This window comes from Fragaria vesca, linkage group LG3 (assembly GCF_000184155.1).
Source record: "Fragaria vesca subsp. vesca linkage group LG3, FraVesHawaii_1.0, whole genome shotgun sequence".
NCBI lineage: Eukaryota > Viridiplantae > Streptophyta > Magnoliopsida > Rosales > Rosaceae > Fragaria > Fragaria vesca.
In genome coordinates, this window is record NC_020493.1 from 6,259,762 (window position 1) to 6,282,255 (window position 22,494).

A 22,494-nucleotide genomic window follows, 5' to 3' on the forward strand; every position below is an offset into this window, starting at 1 on the left:
TTTTCAGTAGAGTTTTGCACTCAAACGCTACCTTACGTCATGCGTTTTGTTTCTTCAATGTTTTTGATTATATTGTTGTGCTAGCAGAAGCAATTGACCAAGACCACTTGATTTTTATGATCCTCATCCCCAATTCATATTTTGGACTTCTGTGGGTACTTGCTAGAATACTAGTACCCTGCACTCTTTTGAAACTGTCTTGCTCATTACCTCTGATGCTGAATTGGTCCAAATTCTCCTCTCCAGACAATCAAACACCCAAGGACACTTGGGGCATAGACATTTCTTAACATTTGATCACTTCTCTTGTTCTGGATAATTGGATGTCTATAAGTACACTCTCATCCTTTGCCAATTGGGAGGGTATTCTTGTAACTCAAGTATCACAGATTTAATGCAAAAATTATGTTTTGTTATATATTTAATTAGATTGCTATGACATAACACCCTTCTCCTCAATTACGGTCTTTAGGACTATTCCTTAAAGGAGAATACTAAAACCCCACCAAACTTAAAGATACTCTTAAGCAGTGATATCAGGGTAGTTTGATTATACTCAACAATAATTGGTTGGTTTGGTTTGATTCTTATAAAGAATTGACAACTGTTTGGTTTGATTGGTTTTGAAACCAATCTATTAAAGATTCAGTTTAGAGTTTTAGAATCATTTAGATTATATTAGAGTACCATTATTAAAGGCATCTAACATAGTGCTAACAGTTGTGTAAGTTTGATTAATCATCGATTAGCGTTCATTTAGCATACATAAAAACCCAGTATTTTTGGCTACTATCCTGGTTCTGTTCATAATTCTCTCCTTAAACTTTCCCACAGAAGAACAAATGTTTGTACAATTCTCATGGCTGTTATATTCCTTTCACTTCATCATTGTTTGAAGTCAGTAGCTTGATTCCATCTAGAAAATAGAAATGGCAGACATATCACAGATCAATTTATCATAATTAGTAGAACAATATTCAATTAATCACTTCTCATGATGAGGTTGCTTGAGACTGCTCACCAGCCTTTTGTTATATTAATTAGGAAAGACTGGATTTGGCTTGTTCACAGATCATTTCCATTAATCACATTAATTTAAGCTGGAAGCAGATTTTCTTCTACATGTTATGACATCATTATACATTTATACAAACAAGAAAAAAGAAAAAGAAAAAGAAGAAGAAGAAGTTGAAGGGTATCTGTTTGACTAGGCCCTCCATTTCATCTTAATCCTTTCCCTAAACTTAATCCACTATAGGATTGTTCTTGACCATTCTTGATTTAGGAGGATAATTCTTATCTGCATCTTAAAGCCAAAGTGATGATGTCTGCAACAGGATGTTGGAGAATTTTACAACAGTCAAGTTTCAACTTTGTTAAGGGACCTGACAAGAAGAAGGCTGTAGCAGCAAAAACCTGACTTGTCAAATAAAAATACCCTCAACACCTTCAAAGATATTCTCACCTATGGATACTGACCTTGAATTAATATAATATCAGAGTTGTAAAGCAAACGCAGTTGGCAAATTAATCAATGAAGGTTCATATATTCTATAATCTCTGTTCTTCAACTTGCTGTACTAGTTTACCCCTGCAGATTCAAACAAATATGCAGCTGTTCTCTCTTTGCATAATCAACCAGAATATTATGATTCATTTGTAAGATGTCATCTACCACACAATGACTAAGATCTAATATACATGCTATCATGCACCCTTGTATATCAGGTTACCAAATTGAATTGCCAATATTATAAATGCAGCTATATCTGCTAAATAATTATAAGGGACCCTGATCATAAACCTGTCAAGTACCCTACCATAAAAACTAACCCAAGTTTCTTGTCTTTTACTCCTTGTTTTAGCCCCAGCAAAGAAATATAAGCAAATTCCCCCATGTGGGTGCAAGCGGTGCAAGCTAGGCTATCCAGCTACTCAACTATGTACATTTGCGTTTTGAATGTATACAATACATTGGTTTTTTTTTCTCTTGATTCATTATGACCCTTTGTGATTGATTGATTGTATACACATTACATATTCAAACATTCAAACAAAGAGTAACATGGCAAAAATATTTGTCCTCTCATTGGGGTCATGGTTTTTCAAAAACTACTGCTCATATCACATACACTATGTGAGTAGTACACGTTACCGACGTTACCGTTGTAAGTGGCCTAGTAATCAAGCGTCAGATAATGAAGCACTTAATCTTAGTTCGATTCATGAAACTGTCAAAACTGGACAAATATTGTGCTGCAATGCATAATTAGAGCATTTCACATGCGTTGACAGATTAAGTCATAAACCTAGAGAGCATTTTAAGAGTTTAGTGATCGTAATTAATCTGTTTACGTGAAGTCGAATTATCTATCAACAGACCGTGTCATTTGTTTGTATAAAAAACTCTCCTATGGAATGGAAATGACAGATTGACGGCGTGATTTGTTATAACAGCGAAGCCCACGTGGGAAGGGAGGAAAGCTTGTGAAGTTTTGGAAAGGTTGGAGAAGCAAAGGAAGAGAAAGAACTGCATATACGTTACCATTAAAATTTCCAGATCACATCAAGGCAAACCCAATTGGCAAAAAATAAACCTTTTCAAAGGCACAGATTTAAGATTAGCATAATCTGCCTCATTTGGGTGATTGCCAGCTGTCACCTTCCCAGAATGGGTCCACCTGTAAAATCCCCCAATCACCCCGAGATTATTCATTAATTTACATCCATGCCACTGACCACCCTGGCCTTGAATCATGCAGGCAGGAGCCAAACCAGAAACCCAGCCACCTTGGAATTTTGGTCAGGACTGTTATGCCCTTCAGGCTATACTCTCTGACGAGGGCAGTGAGGTCTTTTGGAGAAGGGAGGTTGGGTGGCATCAATGAATATAACTAGGTATTTTTGGTAATTAAGGTGGAGTTTTAGGGGTTTTTGGATGTGGAGTATGTCTATATGTTGAAGCCACAGTCCAAAGCTTTATTGTGGATTTGTTTTGGAGGGACAGTTGGCTGCTACAGCAATAGTTCATATTGAGGTAGACTTAGCTTTGATAGTTTTTGATTGCACTCTTCAACAAACAGAGGGGAAAGATCAGAAGGAGAAAGAGACATACAACTAAGTAAGTAAATTATTAGAGCTTGATTCTTCTTAAGAGGTCCCTAGCTAGGCTTGATTGAAGCTCGAGCATACGTGTGTTTTGGTACAAAAAAAATTTTCATGATCAACTTTTCATGTCTATATAAGATTCTTGCCTTTGTTTGGCTTGTTCTCAGGAGTGTTTGAGGTTTGAGAAGAATTCAAAGATGGGTTACTGGAAAACAAAGGTGCTTCCCACAATCAAGAAGGTGTTTGAGAACAAGACCAGTGTCAAGAAGGCTGCTGCTGCTGATGCTTGCAAGTCCTTTGATGAGTCTAAGGTTTGTGGCTCTTTCTTTAGTACAGAATATATTTCAGTTGCATAACGAATATTTATTTCATGAATTATATATGTTGAACTATATCTGTGTGGTTTTTCAGGAGAGTTATGACAAGGAGTTCGAAGAGAAGAAGGCTGAGTATCAAGTTAAAGTACTTGAATTATATGAAGCTTCCTCTGCTGAAGTCAAGGTCAGATAACTAAAATCCTTTCAAGAACTTTTTTTTAGAAATTGAATCAACCAAAATTACTGAAGTTGTTACTGTCACCTTAAACAGACTTTGATCAAGGAGAGGAAGGAGGCAGCTTTGAAGAAGTACTCTGCTGCAGTCCACAAGTTCCTTGAAGAGCTTGCCAAAATAGGTACATATCTGTACTCAATTATACATATTCATAATGTTTGTATAATTTTTTGGGATGAATTTTCATAATTCTTGAGTATTATACTGAATTGGGTACATGAAAATATGGATGTAACAGAATTTCCAGGATCGAAACCAGTCTCAGAAGCATCAGAAAAGTATGGAGCGGCCTACGTCCCAGGTCCAGTCTTCTATGTGTTTGAGAAGGTGTCAACGTATATTGTGACAGAAAAGAAGGTAGAGGAGCCAACGCCAGCAGAACCAACACCAGCCAAAGCCGAAGAGGAAACAAGTTCCTCAAAAGAAAAGGAGATAGTGATCGAAGAAGAGAAGAAGGAAGATGTTGTAGAGGTGAAGAAAGAAGAAGAAGAAGTGGTGGCAGTGGAGGAGAAGAAGGAAGAGCCTGAAGCATGTGTTGAGGAAAAGCCTAAGGTTGAGGAACCTGCTCCTGCTTGTGAAGAGCCAGCAAAGCCTTGAGGATCATATGTAAATCAAGGACATGATCATGAAGTAGTACTCCCCCCAATTGTTTGTGAAAAAGTTTCATTTCGAGATTTGTTATTCTTTAAAATACCTGTAATCTATTTGGGACTATTTGTTCTTGATGATTTTCCAAAGCTGTGTTTCAGTTTATATTCATGTGTCTCTTTGTATGTATTGGTCAATCATTCAAATGAAACCTCTGTGAATTATTACTATGTAATACCTTTTACAGTGCTGCAAGGAAGAATGAAAGTACTTTTTGTTATTTATGTGTTCATTGATTGATGATATATATGATCTTCTTTCTCCCCAATTTGTTATCGATCTGAAGTCATAAATGGCAGATGGTTCTCTCTTCTGGCTTGAAATCTTATTTCAGTTGGTTGCATATGAGTTGTGTGGGCTATCATGTCACAGTGTCACTATATGTCAGTGTTTGTTTATTTAATACATGTCCTACTATCTATTAATGTCATACCTAGCTATTGCATTTTTGATCGGAGAAAATTTGTCCGATAATTTACATCTCTATTTTTCATTTGATGAATCGTTGCTTGTCATGTGATTGATAGTATCACAACACAGTTAAAATACATAAAAGTTTTACCATATCCCACAATCATTCTTCATGTTCATCATTTAACTCTACATGTCGAGTAACTAACTGAAGAATCAACTCATATCGAAAGATTCTTATAAACAACAATGAAATTTTTTTGGATATAATAACAAAAGAGTTAATACATAACATTCGTAACTAACTATCGCATCTAAGACATTGATTCTTTTGAACCACATACTCTCAAAAAGCTTTAACCCGGTCTTGGATATAATGACGAAATATTCAATTCATAACATCCTTAACTAACTACTAAAGACATTGATTCTTCGAAGTACAAGCTGTCAATAAGTTGAGATTACTTAAAGCGATATTTCCGTTTTAATCGCATAATCAGTACTAAAGTGATCCTTAACCGAAAATAAAACTGAATTTACCACTCTAACCAACGAAGGTGAAATTCCAAAATTTTTGTTTCCACTTTAGGCATTTATTTTCTTTCTGAAAGTGATGTTGGGCTACAAAAGATGAAAAGATTCAAGCCCAATTAGTCAGTGATGAACACACAAAAAGTATAAATACGAGCCCGAATCCCAAAGACTTAGAATTTCCAAACTGATCCGATTCTCTTGGCATTTGAGTTCTTCTTCTTCTTCACCTCTTCCATCAATCTCTCTCTGAGACTCACTATGCTTCTCAGTCTCTACAGGTAACACCCATTATATCTATGCATCTATATCTTGTCGAATACCCAATGCTGCAATTCTAGGGCTCATTAAAAAGTTCCCTTTTTTCCAATTACATTGATGCAAAAGCCAAGGGGTTTAGGGTTTAACCACACCCCTTCGATTCGAATCACTTCGTTTTTCACTTTTTGATTAATTTGAGTCAAAAAGTTCCAATCTTGCTCATGAATTTGACTTCTTTAGTTGCAGATGGAGCCAATGAGTTCATCAAACCCAGATTCTAGAAGCGCTGGTGCGGCTGAAGTGGAGGGTTTTCAGCAGTCTGTCGATGAAATATCGGCTAAAGTTAATACAGTGAGTTTTATGCCCAGGTTTTCGAAACTAATGTAATGCTGGTTTTGTTATCTGAACTAGTTGGGTGTTATATGCTGTGCTACCCCATTGCATTTTCGCATTGATTATAGCCGCTGTCGATGTCGATTTTTTATTCATAGTATTTATGATTTGTTCTTTGAATGTATAGTTTTGCGTTTCTTGTATAAGTTTATAGGAATGAGGATATTGAGATATTGATTAGTTTGCGGTGGACTTGCAGCTTGAGAAAAGAGTGAACGAGGTCGAGCAGTATTACCTGAGGAAAGGAAGTCCAACCTCTTCGAAGGAGAAAGAGAGGGAGAAACACTTTAACACCATTAAGAAGCAGCAACAAGATGCATCACGTAGGCGAGCCGCTGCTGCAAAGAGAATGCGAGATCTGTTGAATAAGTTTTCGGTAATCTTCAAACAGGTATGAACTCTCATGATGTAGGTCACTGGCAGTGGATGCATGTATACTTGGGTATCTAATGATGAAGATATTTGCTTTACATGCTCCGGTTCTGTTAACGTATATTATTGTTTAATATGTTTGTTAATCATGCTGTCTCTTGATAATATTGTGGAATATCTTGTTTTTAGAAGTCAATATCTAAAGTTATTTCCTTGAGATGATGAAGTGTTGGGAAGCTGATCAGATATGGATACTGAAATTAAAATACTGTCATGAAGTTTGAAGGATGATGCGGAATTTTGTAATCAGATCTTCATGTCAATTTCTTTTTCCAAGGAATAAAACACAGCTGTTTGTATAATCTCACAAAAAGCAAAACCAAGGGCATGTATGATGTTGAATTTTCTCTTGCTGCTACAAACCTATGTGTTCTTTCATATAATGCTTTTTAATTTTAATTGTATTGAATATTGCTACTGCTGCATCTGTCGGTGAGGATTACGAACATCATATGCTGGTAGACTTTAATCTTCTCATTGTTTACTATGTATAAGGTTTTTCTTTACTCCTTCAATTTGAAGTTTTGCTGCTTCAATAGTGATGAAAGTATTTGTCCTGGGTATAATCACTAGTTAATATAGCTTTACTGGGCACTTTGCAGATCATTCAGCACAAGTGGTCATGGCCCTTTATGTCACCTGTAGATGCTCAGAGTCTGGGATTGCATGACTATCATCAAGTAAGCTTGTTTCTTCGGAGCTTGTCTTTTCACTTTAAAAAAATGACCAAGTTTCTTTTTATCTGTCACCACTATGACTACATGGCATTGCTGTGAAGGTGCAATATATTATATACCTACTAAAAAGTTGTCCTTGTTAGGGTATTAGAAATGAATTATTATAAAAACTTCCATTTACAACTTCAATTTACATATATCTACCTGTAGCAGTCCTTTTGCTGATGGTAGCTGTCTCTCACTTGTTTTTCAGTAACTATCTATTGACTCTATTTTAATCCTTTTTCTTCAGCCCTTATAATATACTAAAGAAAAAGTTCCATTAGATGGTTTACTTAACTTGTTTTCGGTGTTTTACGTTAGGTTATTGAGAAGCCCATGGACCTTGGTACAGTACAAAGTAAAATGGAAACTGGTGGGTATACGAGTGTTAGAGAGATATATGCTGATGTGAGGTTGGTATTCAAGAATGCAATCAAATACAATGATGAAAAAGATGATGTCCATGTGATGGCCCAAACACTGTTGGAAAAATTGGAAGAAAAATGGCTACAACTCTTGCCTAAAGTTGTTGAAGAGGTAAATTGTTTGGTTGATATGTCTATCATATGAGGCTTCCTGGATATTGTCAAAACATTTTATGGAATTCATGAGTCATTTTCATTATACTTTTTAATATTGTCTAATGTCTTTACAGGAGAAAAGACAAGCAGATGAGGAAGCAGAGGCACGGGTAGACATTAAACACGCTGAGGAATTTGCTTATGCCAGCATGGCCAAGGATCTAAGCAGTGAGGTTTGTGAAACTTTCCTCCTGTAATAGAGCTTCTTATGTTTTCTCTTTATTTAAGTTCTAGTAGGCATGGTTTGTTGAAATGCAGGAAGCCAATAAAAAAGTTTGAATATTTTTTATTAGTAAATTCTGTACACTTACTTTGATCTGATTCTGTTTTCTGTTTAAATTATTTTCAGCTTGTTGATATTGATGTATATTTGAAAGACCTCAAAAAGTTGGTGGTTCAGAAGTGCAGGTTGGTTCATTTGTTTTCTTTCTCATCATGGATTATATATACTTGTAGAAATACTATTAATAACAGAGAAAACTGCTAATAAAAGGATAGCATTTGGGACTGGGATGGTATTGGTGATGGTATCAGAAGCTTATTACATTTTTCCTTCCATTCTCTTTATTCTAGGTATAGCTGATTGTGTTAACTACTGTTATTTGACAGTTCAAACTGCTGAGTACAAAAGTGTTGCATGAAAATGTTATTACACTGTTACATGTTCTTTTTCATAGCATGCTCAATTACATTCATCATCTTACTAGAGTTGGGTCACTGGGGTCTCATGCAATATAAAATTGCATCAATTTATGAGTTCCAAACTGGGATATGTGACTTTATTTCTCGGATCTTAAACAACGAATGGGCATCAATGGATGCAGCATTTTTCTTGCAGCAGTATGTGCATGGCAAGTGTTCGCCACTTTTATTGATTGTTTTGGCATCTGTGAAGAATGTATTTTGACTCTGAGTTTTTGTAGGAAAATGTCTTTTGATGATAAAAGACGACTTGGGACAGCTCTCACACAGTTATCTCCTGAAGATCTCAGCAAGGCTTTGGATATAGTTGCTCAGGATAACCCCGAGTTCCAAGCAACTGCGCAGGAGGTGGATCTGGACATTGATACTCAGGTTATTATTATTCTTGTTTGGCTTTGTCATGATCTGGAAATCATTTAAGGTGAATGTTGTAGTGAAATATCAGTCCTGAATTGATGTTTATATTTTGTTTTCATTTCTTTCTTTTACAGAGTGACTACACGTTATGGAGGTTGAAGGTTTTTGTCAAGGATGCATTAAAAGTTAAGGCCCAAGCTGCTGCATTAGCTGCCGCACAGGTTCCTGAAGCCATGGGTGGCAACAAAGTTGCAACCTCCAAAAGAAATAGGGAGCCATCTGATGCCGTTGCCAAGCCTGCCCCTAAAAGGACCAAAAAGATCTCTGCTATGTAATCTTGCTTGCATGTCGGGTGACTTGATTCAGTTACTAGGAAAATCAGAATGTAAATATGTGCAGGTTTTTACATGAATTCTGTACATCACCCTAATGGACGAGCCATGGACCCTTTTTGTGTCTAGATATATAATGTACACACATTTTGTGTAAAGATCATTATACATAATCAGACTATTTTCTTCTGCTATCAGTACAATATCAGCCAAGCAATCCATGATCCACCAAATTAACTGGAAGAATTGCGCTTGCCTGTAAAGTTTTATCCATTTTGTTTACATTTCTTATCAGCAATACTTCAAGCATCAGAAAATAATTATCCAATATATGCTAATTTAATTGGTGATGATACTAGTGGGTGAAATGGGGTCGCTACTTTTGAGTTAAGCAGGTGGGTAATTTTTGATTATTTTCTTTTCTTTTCCAGTTTCTATAACACGAGTGTACGTAGTATACAATCTCAACACTAAAACGGACACTAAACTTGAATATGACACTGATGAGTGATGGGTACAATGGCATCAGCAATTGAGTCATAAACACATACATTGCTACCAAACTGGAAAAAGATTCTCTAGAAGAGAAGCAGCTAAAAAGGTAGGACTCGGGTCCTCCACTTCTCAAGAGTTGCATACACCTCAAATTCTTTTAGAAGGAATGACTCAAAGGCTTTGATTTAGGCAGTTGAAACCCCCAAACCTCGAGCAAACAAAGGAACACAAATCTACAAATTATACACATGATCACATTCCATAAGATATTCAAAGAAGGGATTCTAACCGATAGATGTAACCAACTAACAATAGGAACCTTGGCTCCTTGTCAAAAGACCAAGCAAACCGCATACCTAATACATCTTTTGAACCTCACATAAGCTGATGATTTTACAGGTTTCTACAAATCAGGGAAGAAGAGGAACCATAATGTACCTTGTCTATTCATCAGCTACTGTTGCTGTTATTGCTTCCGAGAAACGGCATTCTAGGAAATTGTGACCGCAAAGTCTCCATGACCCTTGAAGGAACTGTTTTGTTTGTTGCCATCTCCTTTGCTTCTGATTGAGAATCAACATCCCGCCAGAACTTGATGATCTGGAGACTCTCTTCATCTGTCAATCTCTGGACAAGGATCCTGGAAGCATAGCCTTTCTCTCTCATTTGGAGGCATATTTCTGATGGATTGTTTTCTGAAAGTGTGACCATATACAACCAGCCTTTCTCTGACAAAAGATTGTCGGCAACAGGCAGTATCTTATCAATCACAGCACGGCCATTCTCTCCCCCAGCCCAAGCAGATGCAATCCCTTCACGACCCACTTCATCTTCGGGGGTAGGCACATAAGGCGGGTTCACAACTATTACATCTACTAATCCCGCCAGACGCTTCTCAAGTCCTGATGCAATGTTAGTGTTTATCAATTCTGCATGAACCCCATGTGCTTCCAGTGTCTCCTGAGTCACTCTGACCGCATGAGGGTTAATATCAGTTGCAATAAAATGCCCCTCCTTGCCAAGAATAAGAGCTAGAGAAGTAATAACATAGCCACTACCACAGCCCAGTTCCATGCACAATTTTGGTCGATGCTGTAATAAATTTGCTTGATCAGCTAAAAGCGCATCTACTAAAGCAAATGAATCATCACACGGTTCATAAACCTCGCGATGTGAGCTGACAAGGCGGATTTGAGCAATTCTGGGGGACATCTCACACAACACCTATCATAACAAAAGTGTTTCCAGTAAGACATAGACACAAAAATTGATGCTAACACCATAACGAAACTCCTCAGAGTACAATCATCATTCTGAAACCATTTTACCTGCCCATCACTCCATTGCTTGCCTTGGCTCGTAGTTCGTAACCGAAAGTGAAGAATCTTTAATGGTTTCTAGCTCTAGATAGCTCCAGTGTCCAAAATGTGTAACTGAAAAACCAAAACTCACGAAACTTAGCTTCTATTGGGACATGTAATAGTATTAGAACACTCTAAATACACTTTCAATCACAGAACTAGAAACTTCCTCCTCAAATCAGAATTTGATAATAGCAATACAAGCAAAAAAAAAAAAAAAAAATTCACATCTTCAATAACTGAATAACAAAAATTATTCAAGAAAATTCAAGATAACGAAATGGGTATTTCAAAATTGATGATATAAAACATAAAAATGGATTTCAGAACTCAGTCAAAGCAAAACACCATGATCTAATTGCATCAAAACAAAAATTCATTCATAAAAAGCAGACACCTTTCATACAAAAAAGTAAAGAAATTGATCAAAAATTTCGTACCTCAAACAATCAATTGAAGAATCAAGAACCGACTCTTGCCCCTTTCTTCTTTATTCTGCAACTGTTCTAGGGTTTTCTGGTGTGTCTCTTCACTGGTCACCTGAAAGCGGGAACTTTGTTAAGTCATCAGCTAAGATGGGCCTGTGTTTTCACCACATTTGCCCGACCCGACCCACTATAGGCCCAAATACAAAGCTATAAAAGCCGGCAGGTCCTTTCTTCGCAAACTAAGGAATCTATCGGCGGCAAGATTCATGATCGCGTTGAACGACCAATCTGGGATTTCATAAATCCTCAGTTTTCCGATCAATATTCAGCTTCAGTCACAAATCACACAACCCAGGTTTGCCTCGCTAGCTTTGACTTTATTTTGACCAAATTCTGTTTCCTGATTCAACTCTATTTCCAATTCAAAAGAGGAGTGTTAGGGTTTGTTTGTGTATAATAAAAACCGAAACTTGATTCCCAAAAACTGCTTTTATTCATCTATATTGTTTTGATATGGTGGAATCGAAACTCGAGAAGAGCGGAGGAGGAGGAGGCGGCGGCGGAGGATTGCATGTTCGCGGAACGGAGAGAGTTGTTTTCAGGCATCCGGCGAAGAAATTAGGGTTTGATGGAGGTGTCAGGAGTAGGTATGATGAAAGAAGAGATTACAGAGATGGTGGTGGTGGTGGTAGGAGTAGGGTGAGGCGAAGAGATGAAGAAGATGGATATGGTGGAGATTGTGGAAGAAAGAGAAGTAGATATGATGGTGGTTCGAAGAGGGAGCCGCATTCGGTTGTGTCTGCCTGGGATTGTATGTCTTACTCTCCCCTGGTGCAGATACGTGCTTCTGGAGAGGGAGTGAAATCTTTGGATTCGAGACGTGGTGGGAGATATGAGATTAGTGAGAGCATGCGTTTGGAGATGGAGTATGATTGTGACCGTGCGTGGTATGATAGAGAAGAAGGAAGCGCGGTGGTTGATACGAGTGATGGTTCCGGTTTGTTTTATGGGGATGATGCTTTTTGTCAGAAGAAGGAAGCGGAGCTGGCGAAGAGGCTGGTTAGGAGAGATGGGACTAAGATGAGCCGTGCTCAGAGCAAGAGGTTGGCGCAGCATGCTGCAGATAATGCTCAGTGGGAGGACCGTCAGCTTCTGCGGTCGGGTGCTGTTAGAGGTGTTGAGGTGCAGAGTGAGATTGATGATGAAGATGAGAGCAAAGTTATGCTCCTTGTTCATGATACAAAGCCTCCTTTCCTGGATGGGAGAGTTGTTTTTACCAATCAGGCTGATCCGGTTTTGCCGGTGAAAGATCCCACATCTGATATGGCCGTAATTGCACGCAAAGGGTCTGCTCTAGTTAGGGGAATCCATCAAAAGCAAACTTTGAATAAATCACGTCAGCGATTTTGGGAGCTTGCTGGTTCGAAACTTGGTGATATTCTTGGTGTTGAGAAAACAGCTGAGCATATTGATGCGGATACGTCTTTAGTAGGTAAAGACGGTGAAGTTGATTTCAAAGAAGATGCAAAGTTTGCTCAGCATATGAAGAATGGGGATGCTGTGAGTGAATTCACAAAGTCGAAAACCATCTCCGAACAACGCCAGTATCTGCCTATATATTCTGTGCGTGATGAATTACTGCAGCGAATTCGAGAAAATCAGGTTATTATAGTTGTTGGAGAAACTGGTTCTGGAAAGACAACTCAACTGACACAATATCTGCATGAAGATGGCTACACTGTAAACGGTATAGTGGGCTGCACCCAACCAAGGCGTGTGGCAGCCATGAGTGTTGCGAAGAGAGTTAGTGAAGAGATGGAAACTGACCTTGGTGACAAAGTTGGCTATGCTATTCGTTTTGAGGACGTGACAGGGGCAAACACGGTTATAAAGTACATGACTGATGGAGTACTTATGCGTGAAACACTCAGAGATTCTGACCTTGACAAGTACCGTGTAATTGTGATGGATGAAGCCCATGAGAGGTCACTATATACAGATGTGCTGTTTGGGATTTTGAAAAAAGTTGTTGCCCAACGTCGTGATTTTAAGCTCATTGTGACATCTGCTACTCTAAATGCTCAGAAATTTTCAGATTTCTTTGGAGGTGCACTGATTTATCCCATTCCTGGAAGAACATTTCCTGTGGATAAAAGGTACATAGGCCCATGTGAAGACTATGTTGAAGCTGCAGTGACACAGGCCATGAAAATTCACATTGCCAGCCCTCCAGGTGATATCCTCATCTTCATGACCGGCCAAGAGGAAATTGAAGCAGCCTGTTATTCTCTTGCAGAGCGAATGGAACAACTTATCTCCTCCTCTAAGAAAGGGATGTCAAAACTCTTGATACTCCCTATGTATTCACAGCTGCCAGCTGACTTGCAAGCAAAGATATTCCAAAGGTCTGAAGATGGGGTTCGTAAATGCATTATAGCAACAAATATTGCTGAGACATCTTTGACCGTAGATGGTATCTTGTATGTCGTTGACACCGGCTATGGTAAAATGAAAGTATACAACCCTAGGATGGGTATGGATGCTCTTCAAGTATTTCCTAGTAGTCGTGCTGCTGCTGACCAACGCGCTGGGCGTGCTGGTAGAACTGGGCCTGGAACATGTTATCGGTTGTACACAGAGAATGCCTACCTAAATGAAATGCTGGCCAGTCCTGTACCAGAGATCCAGAGGACGAACCTTGGCTACGTGGTATTGTTGCTGAAATCTCTCAAGGTCAATAACTTGCTTGATTTTGATTTCATGGACCCACCTCCCCAGGAAAATATTCTCAATTCTATGTACCAGCTGTGGGTCTTGGGAGCTCTCGACAATGTGGGAGGTTTGACTGGCTTGGGCTGGAAAATGGTGGAGTTCCCGTTGGACCCTCCACTTGCTAAGATGTTGTTGATGGGTGAAGAGCTAGGATGCGTAGATGAAATTTTGACAATTGTATCTATGCTTTCAGTTCCGTCAGTATTCTTTAGGCCAAAAGATAGGGCAGAGGAGAGCGATGCTGCTCGGGAAAAATTTTCAGTCCCGGAGTCTGACCACTTGACATTATATAATGTTTATCAACAGTGGAAACAACATCAGTATCGGGGGGACTGGTGCAATGACCATTTTTTGCATGTTAAAGGGTTACAAAAGGCTAGAGAGGTTAGGTCACAGCTGCTAGAGATTCTGAAGACGTTGAAAGTTTCACTGACATCTTGTTGGCCTGATACTGACACTGTGAGAAAAGCTATTTGCTCTGCATACTTTCAAAATGCAGCAAAGTTTAAGGGTGTGGGGGAGTATGTTAATTGCCGGACTGGGATGCCATGCCATTTACACCCGAGCAGTGCTCTTTATGGTATAGGCTGCACCCCTGAGTATGTGGTTTATCATGAACTGATTTTGACAAAAAAGGAGTATATGCAGTGTGTCACAGCAGTGGAGCCGCAGTGGTTGGCTGATTGGGGACCCATGTTCTTTTCTGTAAAGGAGTCGGATACATCAGTGTTGCAGAATAAGAAGAGGCATCAGGAAGAGAAAACAGCTATGGAGGAGGAAATGGAGAATCTGAGGAAGGCTCAAGCACGGGAAGAGGCAGTAAGCAAGCAGAGGGAGAGGGAAAAGAGGTCTAAACAGCAGCAGCAAGTCTCATTGGTGGGTTTGCATCCGGGTTCTTCTACGTATTTGAGGCCGAAGAAACTTGGCTTATAAATGTAATTATTAGTTAATGGATGTATGATTCAGTCCTGATTTCTGCCTGCAAAATGGGTGAATAATGCAAATACTAATTCTGTGTGGAAATTGATCTTATTTGATTCAATATTTATCAGCTTTTAGAAAAAGAGCCTCTACCATTCTGAATCTATGTTGACGTCAAGTTCAAGATTGAGATTCAATGGCACAGTCTCTGGCTTTCTGGTAAGTCCTGACTCACCATGGCAAGCTAGTATTTGTTTTCCCTTTACTTAGAATCTTAGATGTCTTTTTCAATCTTTCTCAAAAAAAAGAAGAAAAAAATACGTCTTTTTCAATTAAAAAAAAAGTACAGAATTGTTAGACCGGTGAGAGCCTTTTTATTCTGAGAAATATGTATATTTGATCTGTAAAGGTGAAATATACATTTGTTATTTGGTTATGTGATTTAGTAGCGTTTAATTCTTTCATCTCCATTCCTATTCCTAATGGAACTAGGTCTTGACTAAGCCTATATAAAGTCTAACAAGTTTGTTCGGCAAGGCCTTCAGGAAGGTGCCTCAGTTTAGTGAGTTTGTGTGTATTTGTGATTCTATTGAGATCCAGGGAAGAGAAGGATCAATGTTCGAAAAAGTTGGAGATTGGGTTGAGAAATTTAATGGTGAAGACTTCGAGTTCTGGAAGGGGAAGATAGAAGACTACCTATGTGTAACTGGTCTTGAACGTCCTCTTTCTGGAGAAAAACCAGAAAGTATGGATGATGCAGAATGGAGAGTGCTCGATAGAATGGCCCTAAGAACCATCCGTTCTACATTGTCAAAGAGCATTGCTTCCGAAACAGCCAAAGAGAACACCGCGGCTGGCCTTATGGCCACTCTTACTGACTTGTATGAGCTGAAACCTACGGTGATCAATCAGGTCCATCTGCTGCGACAGTTATTCAAGTTGAAGATGGCAGAAGGTGCTTCTGCATTTAAGCATCTGGGCAAGTTCAACACCATTATACATCAACTGTCCTCGATAAACATTGAGTTCGAAGAGGAAATAAGGGCTTTGATGGTTTTGTGTTCTTTGCCAGACAGTTGGAATGTTTTTGTAACTGTTGTGACTCTCTCCGCAGGAAAGAAGAAGCTCAAGTATGATGATGTGAGGGGTTTGGTTTTGGCTGAAGAGAGTCGCAGGAGGTATTCAAGTAAATTCTCAGGTATTACTAATACCAAAAACCTTGGTTTTAAGGGAAAGAGGGTTTGATAGTCGCACTAGATCTAAGTACAGAAATTCCTAATGTTCTCACTATTCTTTGTTATTCGCTTTTTTCTGCAACTCTGTTTCCCTCCCCTTCTTTTGTGTTAATTCTTGAATTCACTGATTGAGTGTTCAAGTCCTACTATAGCATGCTAGATGGGATTTAAGAAATCACAAAAGCACAAATGAATAGCTACAAAATCTTAACAGTACCGAAAAGGCATTCTCACATCATTTGGTTATGAATGTTCATGATGACACAATAATACAGATGAAGCACTGCCACTTTTACAGTAACCTTGACCAGTTCACTTTTGCATGCCACTGATGACCAGAACAAAGCTAGCTTCAATCCCACAAAATACAAGAACAACAGGGCAAAGATGCTAGATTAACCAAGCCTTAGAGAAACCAAAAGAGAAAAAGAAGAAGAAAAAACAAGCATAAACTTACTCACTATATAATATGGCCGACTCTCTGGACCTAGCTAGCTACAGCTATCTATACCATTAATCACCCATATTTTGTCACCTTTAATCAAAATTTACCTATTATATATATTCATGAAGTTTTAGTTTTTGGGTCATCACCAAAATCTTCCCTATGAAGTCATTCTTTCATTGCATGTGAAATGTGTGTGGCTGCTTAGCTTGTGCAAGCATTTGAACAACTTCTCTCATGGTTGGTCTCTCCACACTGTGCTCTTGAACACATAACACTGCTACAAAGAACACCTGCATTGCTTCGTCCAACGGAACACTTCCTAGCCGCTGATCTAGGATCTTGATCACCCCTTCTTTGCGCGAGTCGGTCTGTAACTTAGTCCATTGTACAATGTCCATGCCCTCTTCTCCGAAACCCCCAACCGGCCTCCTCCCTGTGATCAGTTCCAGTAGTACCACCCCAAAGCTATACACATCGCTCTTCTCATCAACCCTCAATGTGTATGCATACTCTGTTTAATAGTACAATGACATTAGCTCATTTCAAACTTCCACTTAATACACATAATTGGTGTCAAAAGTGAAACTGATTTGATACATTGGAGTAAAACTACATGACCTAAGTAAAGCTGGAATGTATGGATAAAAGCAAAAGGTGATTGGGGTTTATGTCCTATATGGCTAAATTCTTTACAGTTGTTTGTATTTTTGTAACCCTTTCTAGGGTTTAGGGAAAGTAAAGCTTAGATCCCAATCAATATTCTTAATGGGTATGCTGAGCTTCTGGTGTTTTGTGGATTTTGGTGTTGGGATTTCTGGGTTCTGGTCAAAAAGGTTTTGGTCTGATTGGGCTGAATGAAAATGGGTTTATGGTTTCAAGACATGCAAAAGCTCATAGCGCATTACTGTGTGTGTGAGCGCAATAGAAAAAAGCAAAAGATAAAAATTCCTATGTCAGTGGAGGCTTTTAACTATATTGGGATTCTTGGCATGGCTCTACCACTACCACTTACTACTTTAGTCCAAAGTAGAGTGTTTGGTATGCTAGAATTTCATGTATCAGTTCAAAAAAAAAGAAAAAGAAGAGAGAAAAAAATAAGGGTATGTTCTGTTTATCTATTCTCTATGTGAATATCAAAGTATCAAACTGAAGAAACAAACCAATTTGAACAATCATTAGTTCTCAACCTGTCATAGTTGAAGCTAGCAGAATTATTTCCCCTAGTCAGAAGAAACATTTGGAATATGCTTCATTTCTTTATCTAAGTGCTGCATCAAGTAGGTGTATTGAGCTAAATAGGCCTATTTAGCATGTTATTATTGAATAATATGAAGCAAAGAACTGTGAAAAAAAATGTACCTGGAGCAATGTAACCATATGAACCAGCAATTGCAGACATGCATTCTGATGTTCCAGTGTCCTGCAAGAACTTGGCAAGCCCAAAATCTGCTACATGAGCCTCAAACTCGGAGTTGAGCAAAATGTTGTTGGATTTGACATCCCTATGAAGAATCAAAGGGGAACAATCATGGTGCAAGTAACAAAGCCCTTTTGCTGCTTCAATGGCTATGTTAAGCCTAGTCTCCCATTTTAGATATCCACCTCTCTTCCCATGCAAAACTTCACCCAAGCTTCCATTTGGCATGTACTCATAAACAAGCAGATTGGTCTCTTTGTTTGAGCAAAATGCTAGCAACCGGACAATGTTCCGGTGCCTGATTTTCCCAAGTGTCTGAATTTCTGCTGAGAGGCCATTATCATGAGAAGAGCCTTTGTTGATTCCCAACAGCTTCTTAACAGCTACTTGCTCGCCACTTAACATTGTTCCTCTATATACAATCCCAGCTCCACCTCTCCCAATAACATTGTTGTCCTTGATGCACTCCAAGATGTCTTCACTTCCAAATTCTAGCTTCTGGAAGGCGGTGAGCTTCCATGTGTTCGAATTCCTCCTCACCTTTCTGGTCTTTATGATTGCAAAGGTCGCAAACACAAATGAACACAACAAGAGGCCTAATGCAAAGACAAGCTTGAATTTCCCAAGGACTTGAGACCTTGAGCCATTTTGGTTGTGAGACTCTAATGGTGAGTTGGAAGAATAGTTGCAAGGATTTACTGAAGAGTCACATAAATCAGGGTTGCCTATAAAAGATGTGTGGTTAAAGAATAAGTATTGACCTGTTTGTGGTACTGAACCTGAGAAGCTGTTGTGGGAAAAATCAGCAGAGGTTAGACTCTTCAAGGACCCAAGTTCCTTAGGTAGGCTCTGGTTTAAGTGGTTCCATGACACGTTGAAGTAATTCAGTATGTGAATTTGAACAACTTGAGGTGGAATTGGACCAGAAAGTTGGTTTTGGCTCAAGTCTAGATAAGTCAGCAAGGTACAGTTTCCAATTTCTGGAGGGATGCTGCCTGAAAAATTGTTTCTGCTCATATCCAACTTTAGAACATTTCTCAACCGGCCTATGTCAGATGGAATTTCTCCAGTAAATCTGTTTCCACTTAGCAAAAGAATCTGCAAGCTAGAGAAATTTCCAATAGATGCAGGAGGTGACCCCGATAAGCGATTGCTTGAGAGATTCAGCTGAGAAAGCTTTGAGGGTACTTGGCTTTTTTCCTGCATATCAAGTTGACCAGTAAGATAATTGTTCTGCAGCTCCATCAGAGTGAGCTCAGGCAAGTAAAGAAACCCTCTTGGAATTGATCCACTCAGGTAATTCTGCCCCAGCCTAACTCTTACTAGAGTGTCACATTCACCAAGATCATCAGGTAGAGGCCCAAAGAGAAAATTGTTGAGCAGAATCAATATCTTCAGCTTCCTTCCAAAGCAAAGAGATTTTGGGACTTCACCAGTGAGCTTATTAGTAGACAGATCAAGCTCAACCAGTTTACCATTCTGACCAAGCTTTGAAGGAATTGCTCCAGTGAAATTGTTTTGCCACAGCTTCAAGACCTCCAAGTTGGGCAGCTCAGCTATTTCATGAGGGATCTCTCCATGAAACTTGTTGATGAACAAGTTCAAGAGAGTAAGCTCGCGGAGAGCTGAGAACTCGACAGGGATGTCTCCTGTTAGTGCATTGTTTGAGAGATCAAGAGACCTCAAGCTACTCAAGTTCCCAAGCTGAGCAGGAATGGAACCACTGAGCTGATTGGTTTGCAAGAACAAAGTGTCTAGCTTCTTCAGATTTCCCAGCTCAGGTGGGATTGAGCCCTCCAAGCCACAGTTTGCAAGGTCTAAATGGAACAGATTGGTCAGTTTACCAATCTCAGGTGGGATACCTCCATCAAAATCATTGTAATATCCCAAGAACAGCTGAGTGAGGTTAGTAAGGTTGCCAAGCTCACTTGGTATGAAACCACTGAGATCATTTCCTGCAACTGAGAGGTAATTAAGCTGTGACATATTTCCATAGCTTGGAGGGATGCTGCCACTGAAGTAATTTCCTCCGAAGTCTAAGCGCTTCAGCTTGGGAAGTTGAGTGACACCTAATGGGAGTGAACCATTGAAATCATTGTTGTAAGCATCAAGCAATATGAGCTCCTTTAGCTGAGCAAATTCCCAGTCCATGCTTCCACCAAAGCCATTGTTGGATATGTTGAGGTATTGAAGCCTGGGAAGCTTGTGAATTCCAGCTGGGAAACTACCTGAAAAATCATTCCCAGACACAGAGAGATTGACAAGGGTTCTCAGTTCTGTGATATCAGGTGAAAGAGAACCAGAGAGGTTGTAATTCGATACGTCTAAGGAAATCACTGATCTGCTGAGGTTGTCACACATGATACCAGCCCAAGAGCAAAGGAACTTATAGTTTGATACATTCCAGCTACTTAGAGAAGGATCTGAGGCTTCAAAACCTTGCTTGACAGAAGCCAAGATTGAGGCTTGTCTCCTAAGAGTCTGATCATGTGAACAAACACAATGGAAGCAAATGAAGAACACAAGAAGAAAGGAGAGGAAGACAGACTTCATTTCAGAAGTGGCTCTTGGAAGGGTTATGGATTAGAGAAGATGAGTATTACAGAAACAGATTGTGTTCATCTGGTTTATGTACTTTGATTTCACTCACATACACAAAGCAGACATATAGTCATATAGAGAAAAAGAAGTCCTTGGATGCTGCATAACTTTGGCTAGTAATATTTTTGGCTCTGAGACACAGTATTTTTGGTTTCATCTTCAACTTTATTAAAAGGAAAAGCAAAAGCAACACTTGCATTTTGCATTTGCATATAAAGATTCATACCAACAGACCGTTTGATCAACCAATATTTTAAATTCCCCTCACCTTTGGAGCCGAATGACATAATTGACCTTACTTTGCTTTGCTTATAATTGAATCTGAATATCTGATTGAGGAACAGAACCCAGAAAAAGAATATTCAATACCTGAGTAGGTCAATGACCCAAGTGAAAACTGAAAAGTAAATAAAATGAGCAGGAAATAACTTCAACTAGCTAGTGTATCATAATTAAATTGATTGCTACTGATCTTTGTTAGAGATATAATTGACACTTGAAATGATGAACCTATATATATATATATAAATTATCTCCAGGACAGTGATATAATCTGATACATAAATTAAAATTAAAAAGGAAAAACAAGAATAGGGAGGGGAAGAGTAGTGAAATAGTATATATTCAACTTGTGACGAACTCTTTTATCCTGGGTTTTCTTTATGTCTCACTTTGTTCTTTACTGGGATATATACTTTAACTTCATGTCTTTGCTATGTATATTCCTTCCATAAGGATTCAGATAGCTGTTCGATCATCTTAACAAAGCTAGTGCTTTATGTTTCAAGAACAGGAAAGTAGCCATGTTCTCCATTTTTCTTCCCATCAATGTGATCTTTTGCTCGTGATTATTCATCTTTGAGGGGCCTTAATTTGAGGCATTCATAAAAAATTAATCAGTCTATCAGTGTAAACATGGTATTCGAGTATTCGACTATTTACTTGATAATGATCAGTGACTAAACTATGTGCCTTGGGTTTTCTGAGGCTTTTAGTCGAATCTAAGTAACTTTCAAACAACTTCAAGCAATATCTTGCCCCCATTTGAACCCTTAAACGACCGAAAATAGCAAAACCACATCAGTACTTTGATAGTTACATATTTATTCATGGAGAATGATTGTCTACGTACACTAGCACTTCCTGCGAATCCGAAGGACATAGACGCCGTTCCATTATAAGATCACATTGCAGCATGCGAAGAAAACGAAAGCTAGCTAGAATTCCTCTATGCATTTGAAGACCTTTGTATTATATACATCAAATTTGGACTAAGATGGCTGCAATGAACGTTAATGAGGCGGGCTTTATGTGTATAATGATGATCAATAATTATGATGATCCAAGAATCAACTTGGGTTGTGCAGATTGAAATCATAGAACTCCATGATTCTTTGCTTTTAAAGTGGACACATGAATTAGGTCTTTTAGACCATCTCCATTCTCCCTCTGTTATTTTGATGGGAATAGAAATAAGTACACCAGCTAAACAATTCCACAGAGGGAGCCCTCTTCTTCCTTTTACTTTATACCCAGAACGTGAGAAAAGATAAAGCATATGTGATATGTGGGATTGATTTTGATCGAAGTAGTGTTGTTGGGATTCATCGATCACAGTACTTTAATCTCTGCTGTCTTCTTTCTTTGTTTGTGGACCTTTGAATCTTCTTCTTTATTTCTTATTTGGTCAATGCGTCCAGGACTATACATATCTCCACAGGAGGCACAATTATGAATGAAGTGAAAGCTTTGGTTTTGTGTTGGAGTATGGCTATGGCCGCCTGAAAGT

At 38.8% G+C, this 22,494-nt stretch overlaps 5 protein-coding genes across 6 annotated transcripts; 3 read left to right on the forward strand and 2 right to left on the reverse strand.

Annotated features, from left to right (window-relative positions):
• Nucleotides 1-2,901: 2,901 nt before the first annotated feature.
• On the forward strand, nt 2,902-4,574 carry LOC101313584 (plasma membrane-associated cation-binding protein 1-like). Of its 2 annotated transcripts, XM_004293796.1 has the most exons (5): nt 2,902-3,121; nt 3,276-3,419; nt 3,520-3,609; nt 3,697-3,781; nt 3,899-4,574. In XM_004293796.1, exons 2-5 carry the CDS (start codon nt 3,306-3,308, stop codon nt 4,255-4,257), a joined length of 648 nt encoding a protein of 215 aa, XP_004293844.1. In that variant the 5' UTR covers nt 2,902-3,121; nt 3,276-3,305; the 3' UTR covers nt 4,258-4,574. The 2 variants fall into 2 exon arrangements, with proteins under 2 accessions (XP_004293844.1, XP_004293843.1); XM_004293795.1 differs by having other exon boundaries at nt 3,075-3,609.
• Nucleotides 4,575-5,444: 870 nt separating this feature from the next.
• Nucleotides 5,445-9,220, forward strand: LOC101309619 (transcription factor GTE1-like). The gene is made up of 9 exons (XM_004293781.1): nt 5,445-5,531; nt 5,758-5,862; nt 6,104-6,295; nt 6,939-7,016; nt 7,377-7,592; nt 7,711-7,809; nt 7,986-8,044; nt 8,560-8,710; nt 8,830-9,220. Exons 2-9 carry the CDS (start codon nt 5,758-5,760, stop codon nt 9,028-9,030), a joined length of 1,101 nt encoding a protein of 366 aa, XP_004293829.1. The 5' UTR covers nt 5,445-5,531; the 3' UTR covers nt 9,031-9,220.
• Nucleotides 9,221-9,618: 398 nt separating this feature from the next.
• On the reverse strand, nt 9,619-11,414 carry LOC101294148 (hemK methyltransferase family member 2-like). The gene is made up of 3 exons (XM_004293814.1): nt 11,324-11,414; nt 10,851-10,955; nt 9,619-10,746 (listed from the first exon to the last, which is right to left on the reverse strand). Exon 3 carries the CDS (start codon nt 10,732-10,734, stop codon nt 9,973-9,975), a length of 762 nt encoding a protein of 253 aa, XP_004293862.1. The 5' UTR covers nt 10,735-10,746; nt 10,851-10,955; nt 11,324-11,414; the 3' UTR covers nt 9,619-9,972.
• Nucleotides 11,415-11,824: 410 nt separating this feature from the next.
• On the forward strand, nt 11,825-15,297 carry LOC101292001 (pre-mRNA-splicing factor ATP-dependent RNA helicase PRP16-like). Its single transcript, XM_004295484.1, has one exon. It carries the CDS (start codon nt 11,825-11,827, stop codon nt 15,014-15,016), a length of 3,192 nt encoding a protein of 1,063 aa, XP_004295532.1. The 3' UTR covers nt 15,017-15,297.
• A 1,183-nt stretch (nt 15,298-16,480) lies between these two features.
• Nucleotides 16,481-20,657, reverse strand: LOC101292290 (leucine-rich repeat receptor-like serine/threonine-protein kinase BAM3-like). The gene is made up of 2 exons (XM_004295485.1): nt 18,047-20,657; nt 16,481-17,198 (listed from the first exon to the last, which is right to left on the reverse strand). The coding sequence occupies exons 1-2, from the start codon at nt 20,655-20,657 to the stop codon at nt 16,861-16,863; spliced, it is 2,949 nt and encodes a 982-aa protein (XP_004295533.1). The 3' UTR covers nt 16,481-16,860.
• Nucleotides 20,658-22,494: the final 1,837 nt, after the last annotated feature.

Coding starts and splice junctions, on each gene's coding strand:
- LOC101313584 (XM_004293795.1), top strand. CDS start 3,391: ATGCTTGCAAGTCCTTTGATGAGTCTAAGGTTTGTGGCTCTTTCTTTA. Junction 3,610..3,696: donor CTTCCTCTGCTGAAGTCAAG/GTCAGATAACTA, acceptor CACCTTAAACAG/ACTTTGATCAAGGAGAGGAA. Junction 3,782..3,898: donor TGAAGAGCTTGCCAAAATAG/GTACATATCTGT, acceptor TGGATGTAACAG/AATTTCCAGGATCGAAACCA.
- LOC101309619 (XM_004293781.1), top strand. CDS start 5,758: ATGGAGCCAATGAGTTCATCAAACCCAGATTCTAGAAGCGCTGGTGCG. Junction 7,017..7,376: donor GATTGCATGACTATCATCAA/GTAAGCTTGTTT, acceptor GTTTTACGTTAG/GTTATTGAGAAGCCCATGGA. Junction 8,045..8,559: donor TTGGTGGTTCAGAAGTGCAG/GTTGGTTCATTT, acceptor GAGTTTTTGTAG/GAAAATGTCTTTTGATGATA.
- LOC101294148 (XM_004293814.1), bottom strand. CDS start 10,734: ATGTCCCCCAGAATTGCTCAAATCCGCCTTGTCAGCTCACATCGCGAG.
- LOC101292001 (XM_004295484.1), top strand. CDS start 11,825: ATGGTGGAATCGAAACTCGAGAAGAGCGGAGGAGGAGGAGGCGGCGGC.
- LOC101292290 (XM_004295485.1), bottom strand. CDS start 20,657: ATGAAGTCTGTCTTCCTCTCCTTTCTTCTTGTGTTCTTCATTTGCTTC. Junction 17,199..18,046: donor ATATGGTTACATTGCTCCAG/GTACATTTTTTT, acceptor ACTATTAAACAG/AGTATGCATACACATTGAGG.